Source organism: Chlamydotis macqueenii, chromosome 4, assembly GCF_036417535.1.
Source record: "Chlamydotis macqueenii isolate bChlMac1 chromosome 4, bChlMac1.mat, whole genome shotgun sequence".
NCBI classification, from domain to species: domain Eukaryota; kingdom Metazoa; phylum Chordata; class Aves; order Otidiformes; family Otididae; genus Chlamydotis; species Chlamydotis macqueenii.
Window position 1 is genome coordinate 56,382,933 of NC_141559.1, and position 13,881 is coordinate 56,396,813.

A 13,881-nucleotide genomic window follows, 5' to 3' on the forward strand; every position below is an offset into this window, starting at 1 on the left:
ATATCTGATCATCTCACCTTCTAGAGCCAGTGTAAACCAAGATGAGGATAAAGTATAGACCAAGACAAAGCACAAGTACAGCTTTAGCTAATTTGGAAGAAATGTTACTACATGTGTGTTTCTGATCCACTTGGGTAGCCCAGTACATCACAAATCCAAGATTAAGTAATGAAAGGCCATGGTCATGGTAAAGCCAAGAGAGGTTTATACTTTCACAAGTATCTGCAGGTCACGTTCAAACTTGGAAGGAAGCCTAGGGTTAACTTTTACCTAGTACTATATGTGACAATATTAGAACAACTGCTCTTTGCTAGGATTTTATGTCATATAATGCATTGTAATTAACAGATGGAAAAAACATATCCTGTCTTCGAATGAACAATTTTTATTTTCTCCTCATTTTCCTCCTCTAGGTAAAGGAACTATTTAAGGAAAACTAGGAAAACTAATATATTTGTAAATTTTCTATTTTAAGTCACTCGGGATTTCTCCTGAAATATCCACCAAACTGTGAAGGGAAAATTTCTTACTACATTCCTTACAGTGGCTGGTGGAAGAATTAAGAAGAAGACTATGTCTTCACAGTGCAAAGAGCAAGTACCTGGAGACCCCTTCTCCAGAATTTGCTCCAGAGCAACTCTAAATAAAAGCAAATATCATCTCAGATACTTCACTGAAAATTAAGAATATCTCTACTGATGCAATAACATTAAACCATTGCAAATCTGGTGTGAGCAAAATACTACTCAGAGCTATTGTCACCTGCATAATGAGATTCATTATTTCACTATAGCAAAACCTATTTATAAATACATGCATTTTCCTACTTTGTACAAACCTTACACTTGTGCATTAGCCAGGGGGTTTTCAGACTTTTTCAGCTAGCTGGTAATGCTTTTAGGTAAATGAGAACATTTTTTTTGTACAGAGATTATACATAGGCAAGCTGAGATACTATGGTTTTATTGGCATGACTCTTACTCATCAGTGACTAAGCCATGAGAAAATTATTTGCCATTGCAAAGAAGTACGCAGTGGTGCCTCTCTTCTTTTTGTTGATTTGAGACACTCTCACGCTGAAGGAAAAGAGGAATTGCAGTAATACGATTCAAAGCAGAATTTGTCCCAGGAGTCATGGAGGTCATGGGTCATGGAGGTTACACAACTGCAGTAACAGTGTGACAGCAAGGTCCAAAAAGTTGGTAACTATAAATAAGTTGTCCAGGACTCTTACAACTGCTTCCCAAAATCTACTTTTCAAATGAATACAATAATTTGTTAGCTTTGTGAGATGATGTCACTTTCAAATTAATTTTTTTCTGGCCTCCTTCTCCTCTGCAATGTATTTTTTTTTTTTGTTCCTCATGAGCACTACATTTGCTGTGTTTGATATTGTATTGACATGCATTTCCTAAGAAAAAAGAATTTCTGTCATTCTGGACACACACCTAGCTTGCTGCCATGGTCATACTTTTCCCAAAAAGCAGAAGAACCGCTGGTTCTTATCAGATATTATTTAAACTTAATAAACATGATGGTGTAAAGCCACAAACTTAATGGATGCCTACACTACCTGTAGGAACAGTCAGATATTACTATCTTAATTCTGACGGCGGGGAAACTCAGAGGCAAGAAGATTAAGTGTCTGGGAAATAATATAGTGGCAGAGTTGGAATTTTCTCTTTATCCTAGTTCTGTGCTAAGGATGGTTGTCACATAGTCTGTCTCAGAAAAGAAAAAATGGGAACAGATGTTAAATATTCTTCAAGGAATGTTGTATGTGTAAAGTGTACTAACTGACTCCACTTTCCTGAGATTGGATACAGGCATGGATAGATGGGACAGAAATCTGGGATTGTCTTCAGTGAAGTCTATTCAATTGCTATTTCCCATGGAAAAGAAAAGGGCAGAAGTAGGAGGTAGATGTGAAAAGCTGCCTCATTTAAGGACCCCAAAGAAGTCCAGGCACTCTGGCCAGCACGATATGCTGCCAAATTGGACACAGACTGACAAGACTGGAAAGACTTGTAAATTCCAAGACAATATGCCTTGAGAGCAAGTTGGCAGGATTTACCCTGGAATGGATTTAGTGGTAAAAAACACTGCTGTGCTGTACTGGCAAAAGCACTCTTAACACGATGGAGCTGTATCAACAAACTGTGCTTTTTCGTAATCTATTAGAGTGACCTTCTCTTTCTATGCCCTTGGCTGAAACAACCTCTGTCAGCAAAACCAGAGTTTTGCCAGTGTGACTATTTGACCAACAGCTGTTTTCATTACCTTAAAATATTACGTGATAAAAATAAAATCTATAGTAGCTATCATAGTAGTTCTCAACTCAGTGTCATATAATAAATACAGTCCATGAATTCCTTGTATGGATGAGGGGCGATGTACCTAGTAGTTTGTTTATTATTGTTTATTATTTTCGAATAGTTTCTCCCTGCTGCTATTATGATGTGTTGGTGCAACTTGCTTTACAGCATATTCCAGTGTCTACTAATTGTTGTTTACTAATAGGGCTAAGAGTCATGATAATCCACCCACAGGGCATTTTCTTTTATGATGCCCAAAGAATTTTGAAAAGCTCCAACACACTATTACCATTCATCATTAATACGAAAATCTTAGGGTTAGGTTTAGAGAAGGGGAGGAATATTTGCCTTAGAGTTTTACTGCATCTGCCCTAAAAGTGATTATTAATTTTCTGTTGTTGTTGTCTTTTTGCATTCCAGCCATTACAATCATTAGACCTGCACAAGGTGAGTAAAATTCCAGTCCTGACGCATACCTGGTATTCAGTTCACCTAGAACTCCCAGGCATGAAAAGAGGGATATAGAAGAATGGAAAAGGTAACAACAGATTTTTCCTTATAAAGTGCTAGCAATCAATCAGATGAAAATAAACTCTTTTGCATGTTCCCTGAAGACAGGGTAAGAAATAATGGTCATTAATTGCAGGAAAGGAGAGCTAGAAGGATATTCATAGAGTCTCCTGTTGGGAGGGAGATGAAGGCTCCTTTCTCTCCTGTCAAAGCAGCTTGTCCAAAGAAGTGCATCTTGGGGACAGGAGAGGAAAGGCAAGACATTCAGGTCCCAGAATAAGTCTGTGCCTGCCTAGCTGTGGACAGAAGATAGTGACTAGTGGGACTTGTGAGCATACAGCCCCAGTTACTGACTCCAGTTTATGTTGAGCTATGAGTTGTTACTTCAGTAGGTTTATGGCTCAAGTCAGCAACAGGCTTCTTGGCCTAGAGTAGGTCACTCTTCTGGTCTAAACTATTCCCCTGCCTCTGTCCTACCAAATAGTGGGTGTGCTACCAGCTCCTGGTCCTTCCACTACCTTAGGCAGGCAGGTGTTGAGATGTACACAGTACAGATATTTTAAAAAGCTATGATAATAACTTGTTCAACTTAGAATAATACAAGATTTTTCCCATTGGGTACTTCAAAGTATGCTTGGAGACTCTGGCAATAGCAGTTCCTTTCTGAAAATCTTGCAATGTAGCAGAGCTGTATTGATTGATCTCTTAGTATGTTCCTGGCTGTGAAAGACAGTACAGAGTTCAGTCTATCAGTTGTATGTCTCTGAGGTGATGTTGAACCATGAGAATGTCCCTCACAGCTATTGCTAGATCTTCAGTGCAATCTGTTGGAAGGAAGAACTGATACAGAAACCAGCAAGAGGATTTTGAAATTTCCGAGTGAGAAGTGAAATCAAGAACATTTAAGGAAGTCCCTCTAGTTATGTCTCATTACTGGAAAAAGCTAGAGAAGATCGAGACAAGTATAGAACTATGGGCATAGACTGTATCCACTATCCATGATGTACTGTACTGTTCGTGTCTCAAAGAGTGAATACACAAGTGGTATATTTACAGATTGGGCTGGGTGGGGAGGGGAAAGAGGAGAACCAAAACTTGCCATGATTTTATGTGCTTAAATTTTACAAGTAAAATAATTTAAGAAATTGATTTCTCATTCAGGATAAGTTATGATTATAGATTATGAAGAGGAAATACCTCATAAAGAATGTTCTCCACATCAGTGTCATGTTGTTTATCCAGCCTCATTTAGGAACTTCACTGGCTGGCCAGAGTGTAAAAATTAAATAAATATACATTATTTTCAATCTCCTTCAGCTGTAGCGTATGACTATAAGCATGTTTATATGTAAGCTGCTACAAAAGCTTTCAAGTTTCCTGGTTTAATAATCAAAGTGGTTCACTGATTGATATTCATGTGTCAAGCTGTAGTTTCAGGACCAATTTAATCTGATCTAAGTGTGGGCTGCTAGAGGGGTAGTTTTGTCTTCCCTCTCGGTCCCAACAACCAAATTCTCTTCTGTCCGAGGTGGTACTCTGTTCCAACCTGGCTGAAATCTAACCTGTGAAAAAAAAAATCAGTGCAAACAATTAGTTTTCAGCCATATCAGCTGCAATTTCATCCTGCAGCCACAGGACCTCCATTTAGCTCAGCCTAATCTGAACTGCAACCTCATGTTTCCTCTGCATTTAAAAATCCCACTTACTGGCCCCTCTGTGTTGGTAAAATGCAGAATTATCTATTTATTTCTATTGCCATACCAACTTAATAGTTCCTTATGGGTCAGAGTTATACTGGTGCTCAGGTGCTTTCCCCAACTGGATATACTTAGAGCAATGTAAAACACCTTTATGCTACTATAATATTAAGAACCTCTGGTTATTAAATTATATCTCAATATTTTAATTATTGCCATTCCTCCAAAAACAAGGGCAACAATTTAAAAATATGTTTAATTACTGCAGTTTAGGTTGTGGGTTATCAGTAAAAGCAAACAAAACCCTCTATAAGTCAGCAGCAGTGTGGATAATATAATGCAAAATTTGCTCTGCATTTCTCTCTCATAAAGCTGCTTTTTTCTTCTTGCTATCCTGTAGTCTCTTACCTACCTACTTACTCTTCTGCAAGTTTCCCTCCCTGTCTCTGATTTTGTGGTTACTTGACAGCTTACATTCAGAGAAGTGGAGTGGGTTATTGCTGCTGTGGTACAGAAGCATGAAGAGCTGGTGTTTTTGAGGCCTAAGACCTGATAGCAGATCCAAGTAATGCAAGTCCAAACTCCGAACTGCCAAAGGCCAGGTTTGTCTGCCCTACTACTTCGTAGTTGTACATGGCCATGATCAGAAACGTGGATTTAGGTAACGCAGCTCTGGTTTCCTTGTGCAGTCTGACTTTGCTACTCATATGTCAGCAGGCTGAATCCAAAATATTATTTTAAACTACACATGCATGAAAAGTGAAACTCTTTATTCTTCAGACCTGCAAAAAATAATCTGCTTTGAAGGTGTTCACTGAGATTGTGTGAGACAGAATGGTGGTTCCTCTGTCCTTTTTTATGTGTTCCTGTCTTTCATGTGTTACATCTTTGCTCTCTTGCATTTGTCACTTGTTCGATCCCTTTCAACTGGGCGGGACACTCGTTACCTTTCTCCTTATTCCCCCTGCGTTATTTATCTCCGAGCGTGGATCTCCTTCCGTCTCTCCAGCGGTGTCTCCGGGTCTGCTTTGTTTGGAGCAGAAGCTCCCCCTGCTGCTCTATTTTGTAGTGTGCAACATCGTAGAGTCAAAAGAAACTAGTTAGCTTTCCAGTTATCTAACAAAGCAAATTCTAGGGAAATAAAGGGAATTATTATTGAAAATTATACAAAATCTTTTGTATTTCAAATTTCAGCTATTTCTGAATTTAATATCAGCTTCAAGTAATTTCTCCATAATAAAATTGAATACATTTTCCAGAAGCCGTTATTAAACATCTAATCTACTAGCAGTGGCAAACCCTGAGAGAAATCAGGTGGATCTGAAAGTTTACAGTCAGCAAAATATGAAATTGGTTCCTCTCCATCTGTTTCTTCTCCAAAACTCCTGTGCACCGCACTGTTCCTACAAGGCCACGTACCTGTCTTTGGAGAAGACGTGCTGCCAACAGACTTAACCAGCCTGGGGTTTTCCACAGATCTTTACATCCACCAGTACAGGCTTGTAGCTGCTTTCATATTCTTACGGCCTATGTTGTGCTTACTACGGGCATAATTGTTTGCCTATGATTTAGCCTAGAGATTTCGGTGAAATAAGGCCTGCCTATAGGTATTTCAGTTTCTGCGCAGTTTTGTCCCTTGCTGGGACTTGGATTTGTACAGGTTTTCTCGCACAGGTGGTAGGGGTTTTTTTGCCTCTTCACATTCAAATCAACCTAAGGCACGGAATGGTGACTGCTAATGTTAAAACCTGCTCCGTAACCTTCCTCCACGCTCCGGTGATCATCGACCGGGGCTCGAACCTGTGATCTGGGGCAGGGGAGGGTGGGTCTTTGCCTGCGCGCATGCGCCTCGCTACCGGAGGAGGGGGGAAGCGCGTTGCTCGCGAGCCGCCCGGGCGGTCACGTGCCCGGCGGGACGGGCCGGGAAATGCTGCGGCGGCTGGAGAAGCTCCCGGCGGGACGGGCCCTCGAGGTGGGCAGCGGGACCCCGGCGCCTCCAGGGCAGGCGCAACCGCGGCCGCCGTGTCCGCCTTCCTCCCCGCTTGGCAGGGCGGCTGCTTTCCCTTAAGTCGCGGCCTCGGGGCTGCCGCCGTGAAGCGAACCGGGGGTGGGGGCACGACGGGAGCAGGCGCGTGACCCCCGGTCCCGGTCGGGTGGTGTCCGGTAGCGGCCCTCGGGGCTGGGGAAGGCGATGTTCGCCGCGGGGAGGCCGAGGTGCTGCTTTCCGGCAGCTGTGCGGGAGGCCGGGCCCACCCGTCTCCGCGGAGCGGTGCTGCTCCCCTCCCGGGCCTCTTGGGGCTGTGGCCCGGCCTGCCCTGCCCCGCCCCGCCTGCCTCTCCGAAACGAAACCGAAAGCACGGGCACGGGGGTGCACCCAGGGGGTGTTTGTGCGCTGGCTTTGTTGTTAGACTGTCGGAAATATCCCTGGGCTCTTCCCAGCCCAAGTCTTCGTCCGCTGAGGGCTCAGCGCTGTAAACCGGTGCTGCCTGCGGGCGGGACATCTCGGCTCCTCCCGGAGAGGCTCCAGCGATTCCCAGTCGGTGAAGTAGCCGACTGGCTGGATTCGCCTCCCTGTGGTGCTCAGAGAAAAATTACTGCAGCAGGCCGAGGAGCCAGGCGTACAGAAGAGCCTCAGTGCTAGAGGACAGTGCTTTGAGCAAGTGGAGAGATCCAGAGACACGGGCTTGGAGATCAGCACTTTGCAGGTTGTGCTTTCCATCCAGACGATCCCAGTGCAGAGGTGGCAGAGGTGCCCTTTGCTGTGGCAGCTCTGCTTCTCAGCATTACGATATAGTCATGTACAAAACAATACATTTGAGTCCAGATATAAGCCTAAGGTGAATCTGAATCATGTTGTGATTTCTGTTGCCAAACACTGTGAATTGACTTTGAGAGAGAGGGGAGGATGCTTCATATTCAGAGACTACCTCTTTATGACTTTTTAGAATGGTGTATGGGTTGCATTCAGAGGAAACATCGAGACAGTACCCAGTGACGGGAAAGGTGGTAACTGAATTGCCTGATCAATCTTATATCTGGTGTAGGCTAACTGTGACAGAGCTGTGTTCTCAGGTTATGTATTGTGCTGTTCTAGTTCCTTCATAAAATAGTTGATGGCATATGTGGCCGTGCATATCCTCGATACCAGGATTATGGCAGTGTTTGGAGCTTGTCGGAGTGGATGGAAATTTTGGAAGAAACAGTGACATATTTCAAAACTGTAGTTGGCAAGGACATATCTGATGAAGAGGTAAGGGCATCATCTCATCATTGATTGAGAGATCATACTGGAGGGATTAGTCTTGTAGTTTATTTAGTACTAAAGTATTTTTACAGTGTAGTATTTGAGTAGTAGCAGACTAAGCCTAAATTGGTACAAGGTTAGGAGCATTTAGAGATACACTGCAAAGACTTTTAAAAGAAAAAGTGAAACTTGTTAAAGTACTGTTTTAGTCACTTACATTGATATCTTTAAATACCACCAAATTAAATGTTTTCTTAAAATACATAACCTGTCATCACTGTTCATTAGCAATAAAACCAATTCACATTCTGTTTGGCTTTCTTTGTTCGTTACTACTGCATTGAAGTGTTTTAAAATATTGACTGTATTTAAAGTAAAAAAAAAAAAATAGACTGTGAGTGGAGGACCATGTGGGACAAGGACTATAATTCAGGGCATTCCAATATGTGTAAACTTTGCAAAAACTTGTTCCATTATCAGAAATCTTAATTCTTATCATTTGCCTGTTGCTGTATTTTGACTACCTGCTAGTAGCTAGATCTGAGAGAGAGACTTGTGTAGCATAGGAAAGTCCATACATCAGTATGTCTGTTTCAGCTAAGTTAATGTATTTTGTCTCCGCTCTGATGTTCAGAAACTTTCAGAGCTAAACCTTTGTTGTGTGTGTGTGTGGTTTTTTGTTTGTTTTGATTTGGTTTGATTTTAGGGTGGCATCTAAGAAGGCCAATAAAGCCTCCATTCTCTAGGCTTTTTAAATTTAAATGACAATAATTTTTTTTTTTAATATGTTGCTGTGGTAAATACTGACTCTGACTGAAACACAGAGCAGCCACTGTGTGCAGTATAAAAAAGATGACACTATGGAGTCTAGTGAAACAGCTGTCTGGATAGAAGCTTGGATATCTACAGAGCACAGCTGTTACAGGTGGTACATGTTATTTCTGTGCTTCATAGTTTGAACAATCATCACTTTTATTTTTGTAGGCTACTCAGCAGATAAATGAGTTAAATTCAAACTGTCAAGAAGCAATCACAAAATGTCTAAAAGGCAGAAAGGAAGAAATCAGGAATGCGCTAGTGGAAAGTGTAAATGCAATCTCTTCTGCCCAACTGCAGGATTTTGACTGGCAGTTAAAGGTGAGAGTGTTGCCATAATGTTACTTGAAAGAAGTCTTCCACAACACGGAAGTAACTATTGATTATTGTCTCCTTAGGCCTGCTCATTCTGGAGCATGGTTCAACTTTTATAGGTATCAGGAAAGCAGATTTACAATAACACATCAAAGACTTGCCAGAAATTTGTATAAACTGTAAAAAGTAAAATTCTTCTATTTTTTTTCCTCCTGCTTTCTTTTAAAGCTGCAATACCTAACTTCCCTAAAAGGAGACTGAGTGTTATTCACAAACACCTGAAATTTCATATGATGTTATGATTTTGAGGCCTGAATAGACTGTATTTTTACTCAAAGGAGGAAGGAATATAAATTTAATTTTAAGAGTAGTACATTGATTCAGGATGTATTTTGACTTTTTTCAAATTTTTAGATTCCTGCAATAAACAATTATGTAATAATTAGTTTGAAATAATTTATCTTTAGAGTTATTTTAGTAAGAAGCCAATGATAACTGTGTTGCCTAAAGTTGGATGGGGCTTTGGGTTTACAAAGACACAGCTACTTTAAATTAAGCTCTGTTGGAGTCTTAAAGTACAGACACTGTAAGTAGTGTTGTTTAGTTAGTCTATGGGGACTGTTAAACAGATCTGTAGAGCTGTTAAATAGTTTTCCATTTCAACAAATGTTAAATAATTTGTGCAGTGAACAGCTTTGGAAATCAAAGAGCAATGCCCACAATAAACAAAGTTTTGCAAGAGCGAATATGGCATAATGTGCTTGAGATGAACTGTTACTAGGGATTGATCTCTCGCTAACTGCATTCACTAATGACAAAAATATAAATGTGACTTGTGAACTCTTGGTTTTGCTTGTGGTTATATTTTAACTTTTTCTTCTTAAGGATTTTTTTAGTTTCTTTCTATTTTGTGATACAAATTTCTGGTACATGTCTGAACTATTGTATTCATTTTGCTTTAAACCACTTTATTTTTTCCTCTCTGTGATTTTTTTTTTTTTTTTTTTTTTCTTACCGTAGTTGAGTCCTACCAAGGACATTTTCTCTCCTCTGCTGTATCACATTCTGCTTTCTAAATAAATAAGATAGCTGTGTACAATACTGACCTACAGTACTATCAACTGATCTTTGATTTTAATGTATTTTTAAAGCCTTACTTATACTAGAGTGAGTATAATAGTAAACAAAAAAGAAAGCACAATTGGTCTGTACTTCTCATCATCACTGATTACCAAATAGGCTATCTGACAAACAGTGTTTGATTAGTTGTAGAGAGAGTTGAAAAATGCACAAAGGTGTCCTCTTTCTCCCAGTTACCCCCTTAAGATCCTTCTTCTTGATTTCCAGAACTATTTGAATATGACTTCAGAATTTAATACTTCACTTTTAAAGAGCCACGATCAACTGTATCCTTTCTTTTCACCTACAGTACAAAAATGTAGCAGCCCAGTGATTTTAACAAATTGTTTTGACAAATGTATTGCTATGAAGAGGGGATTTAGTATTTCAGTATATTGTTGGTGTTAACAAACAAACAAAAAATCCCAACAACAGGGCAGGGAAAAAAAAAAAAAAAACAAGCCCCAAAACTGTGGAGGTGACTTGTGAGAAGTTAGTTTTGTCATGCTGATGTTTGTTCTGGTAGTACACTTCAAATATAAAGTGCAGGTGTGATGCTGTGAAAGACTAAAAAACTTAATGGCTTCACCTTACACTGTTGTTTCATCAATCTGCATAGCTTGCTCTCTCCAGTGATAAGATCTCCATGCTGCAAATGCCACTTCTCAACCTTGATTTGGATGTGAGAGAAAATGGTGAAATTAAACCAATTTCTATAGAGATGAATAAGGAAGAGTTGCAGAACCTAATAAATGTACTGGAAGCCGCTAATAAGGTAGCTTTTACTGATATCATCCTTTATTCCTGACTTCTCGTGTACTGAACTGAAGTTGTTTGTTCTGAGTATCTTGCTGAAAACTCAAAGTAAACAATTCATTGTCAAAATTACTATAAAGTTACAGAAAGCCTTACATAAGGCATACTATCTTGGATAGGCTTCAGGGGGTTTTTAGCACAGTTTAGTCTAGAATTTTTTAAAAATGTAATTAGAACCCTGATAAGCATAATTGTCTGTTCAGAGCACCATTAAAAAGTCTTATGAGAATAGGAGGAGAAGCAAATGAAGTGACAAAGTGTCAGATGAGGGTTGATTTTGAAAGATTGGAGAGAACTCTAGTGTTCCCCCAGCTTCACAAAATGTCAGTGGCTGGGAATGGATACAGGAGAGTTGTTTGATTCAAATTGAGTGCTTTAATTTCCATGGCGTAGTATATCAGGAAAAAAGTTACAAAGATTCCATTACAGTAACCCGAGAATAAAATTTCAAGTGAAACTTTATTTGTAGTGTCTCAGATTTCTTAATAGAAAAGACTAAGGGAAGTGAGGATTCTGAGAAAGCCTGCACCCTGGTGATAACTGTGAACTCTGGAGTCAGTTCCTTGTTCAGTTACCTTTCAGGATTAATTCTGACTCTGTTATAAAGGAAAAGTGGGTTGTTTTTTTTTTTTTTTTTTTTTTTTAAATCTGAAAATGTATTTAAATAGTAAGTCTATTATCTGGGAGATTAAATCCTCTGACATCTTGTAGGATGGATGTGAAAGTATTGTATCAACATGTTTTAGAAGTTGGCAGCTTCTAGTTGCTTCTTAACATTTAGCAAGTAAGGAATTTCTTTAGATGTTTTATATAATGTTATAATGCTATAGCTGGAATGTGTAGACCAACATTTAGAAAAAATCTTAATCAGTGTGTAACTGCTGAAAATAAGTTTTAAAGCTCATAGAGTTAAATACTAAGTTATAATAGTGCTGTTAGTATTTTGAATTACAGAAGACACTAAGATTATGTCTACCAGTTGCTATAATGAGGCTGATGTGAGACCTCTGAATAACTATGCAGTTCCCAGCAAGATAAATGCCTTAGTCCAGATACAAGTGGTGTTCTCGTGAAAAGAGAGCCCTTAACAGCTTTTGCTTTCCCATGGATTTTTTCCTCCAAAACTAAACAAAAATAGTAGCTTGTCATGAACTCTACACTCTGCAAATAAGGATTCTTCCAGGTCAGAATGCAGTCTCCACGTGACTTTTGTTCTGCTTGAACGTCTGTATGGAAGATGTGGGATGTTGTCATCTCCTTACTTAGTTTTATGTGCACACACAAGGAGGAATTCACTCTAGAAATGGTCCCTCAGTTTCGCTTTCTGCAGAAGGAATCTCACTGGACTTGAAAATTACCATTCTACTTTTTGATTACAGGGAGGTGAGGAAAGGTTTGCTTGCAGTAAATGCCAAAGAAAGGTGTGTGTAAAAGAGAGCTGAGAGAGGGATGATGTATTTTCCAGAGGAAATATGTGTTTATACAGTTGCATGTTATACTGTAACAGAACTAGACTGCTTAAGTTTTGGTCTCATGCAACGTTAATCTCATTCCTTTTCTCCTTTTTGAAGGTCGTCTTGCAACTGAAATGATGGAATTCAGATCATTAACAGTATCTCCTGGTGATGGCTCCCCAGTTGACTTGGGGAAAAAATAAAGTTCTATGCAAAGCCCGAAGTTGTTGATGCTGTGAAATACTGAAGTGGGAAGGCCCTTGTAACTTGTGACCAAATAAACTACTAATCCTTTGATAAAAATAATATAATCTTGCATCTGTTTGACAAAAAAATATAAAAATTCAGTGTACAGTTGCTTTTAGTACTAAAGATCTATAGAACTATGGAACAGTATCACTTATGACATGTGCCATATTTGTTTTGGGTGAACTTCAGCAGTGACTGCACAGGTGCCTAGTACAACTAAGGTGTCTTTCTTGCATAATATGCTGTTCTTATCTAAGGTGCCATGATAATGAAGAACATGACAGAGTATTTGTAGCATTAATGTATTTATACTTGTAAATAGTAAATAAATGCTTGATTTTTTTTTTGTGTGTGAATAATTGCAGTAAATTGTTTCTTGATATATTAATTACTAAACTCTATCTTTTTAGATACTGGGAAAAATCAGCTTTAAGAACAAAAGCAGTATAGAATCACAGAATAGTTGAGGTTGGAAGGGATGTCTGGAGGTCATCTTGTCCAACTCCCCTACTCAAGCAGAGTCACCTAGAGCAGGCTGCACAGGACCATGCCCAGCAGCTTTTGGATATCGCCCAAGGATGGAGATACCGCAACCTGTTCAGTGCTCAGAACTTGAGGAAGAAGCACTGAGGCTTTACTCAAAGTAACACTTGGGGTTTTAGCTTTGGTTTTGCATCTTAGTTGACAGCTTTTCATTTAAATATATGAATGGTTTCAAAAGAGGGTGCAGTGCTGGGGAGGAGCTAACCTATGTAAATTGTGAGAAGGATATTCCCAGCCCACTTAATACAGCAAATAACTGGTAAATCCTAGTCTTAAAACTTTCTGCAACCACGTTGGGTTTTGATTGTAGTATGTAACAAAAGTTAGAAGCAGTAATACTAGAGAAGAGTACACCAGGAATCTTATGGTTTCTACTCTTTGTTAAAGCATTCTTCCATATGTAAAGAGCAAATTATCTGTAATGCTTACATAAATACTAATGTATACTTCTAAACATGCATGTGTGTATATATGTATGTTTTGTATATATAAAAAGGAAATTGATGACCTACTGTCATAGTTCAGCCCTGATTGGGACCAGACTACGCAGTCTCTCTTTCACTCCCCCCACTGTCCAGTGGGACAGAAGGGAGAATTGGTAAACAAACAAACAAACAAAAACAAAAAAAAACCCAAAAAAACAACCAGAAAACACGTGGGTTGAGATTGAACAAAAAGTAAGTTTAACAGCAATAACAGAAGAAAACAAAACAATGATGGAATACAAATACAGTATAATGGGTTACAACAAATCTCCTCACCCAGTTTCTTCCAAGTAGCAGGAGGCTCCCCTCAGCACCCTC

The 13,881-nt window shown here is 39.5% G+C and overlaps 1 protein-coding gene across 2 annotated transcripts; it reads left to right on the forward strand.

Moving 5' to 3' along the window:
* Positions 1-6,379: 6,379 nt before the first annotated feature.
* Positions 6,380-13,590, forward strand: COMMD8 (COMM domain containing 8). 2 transcript variants are annotated; one of them, XM_086746952.1, is made up of 5 exons: positions 6,380-6,494; positions 7,617-7,772; positions 8,751-8,903; positions 10,636-10,791; positions 12,404-13,590. In XM_086746952.1, exons 1-5 carry the CDS (start codon positions 6,450-6,452, stop codon positions 12,422-12,424), a joined length of 531 nt encoding a protein of 176 aa, XP_086603078.1. In that variant the 5' UTR covers positions 6,380-6,449; the 3' UTR covers positions 12,425-13,590. The 2 variants fall into 2 exon arrangements, with proteins under 2 accessions (XP_086603078.1, XP_086603077.1); XM_086746951.1 differs by lacking the exon at positions 12,404-13,590 and having other exon boundaries at positions 10,636-10,824.
* The last annotated feature ends 291 nt before the right edge of the window (positions 13,591-13,881 follow it).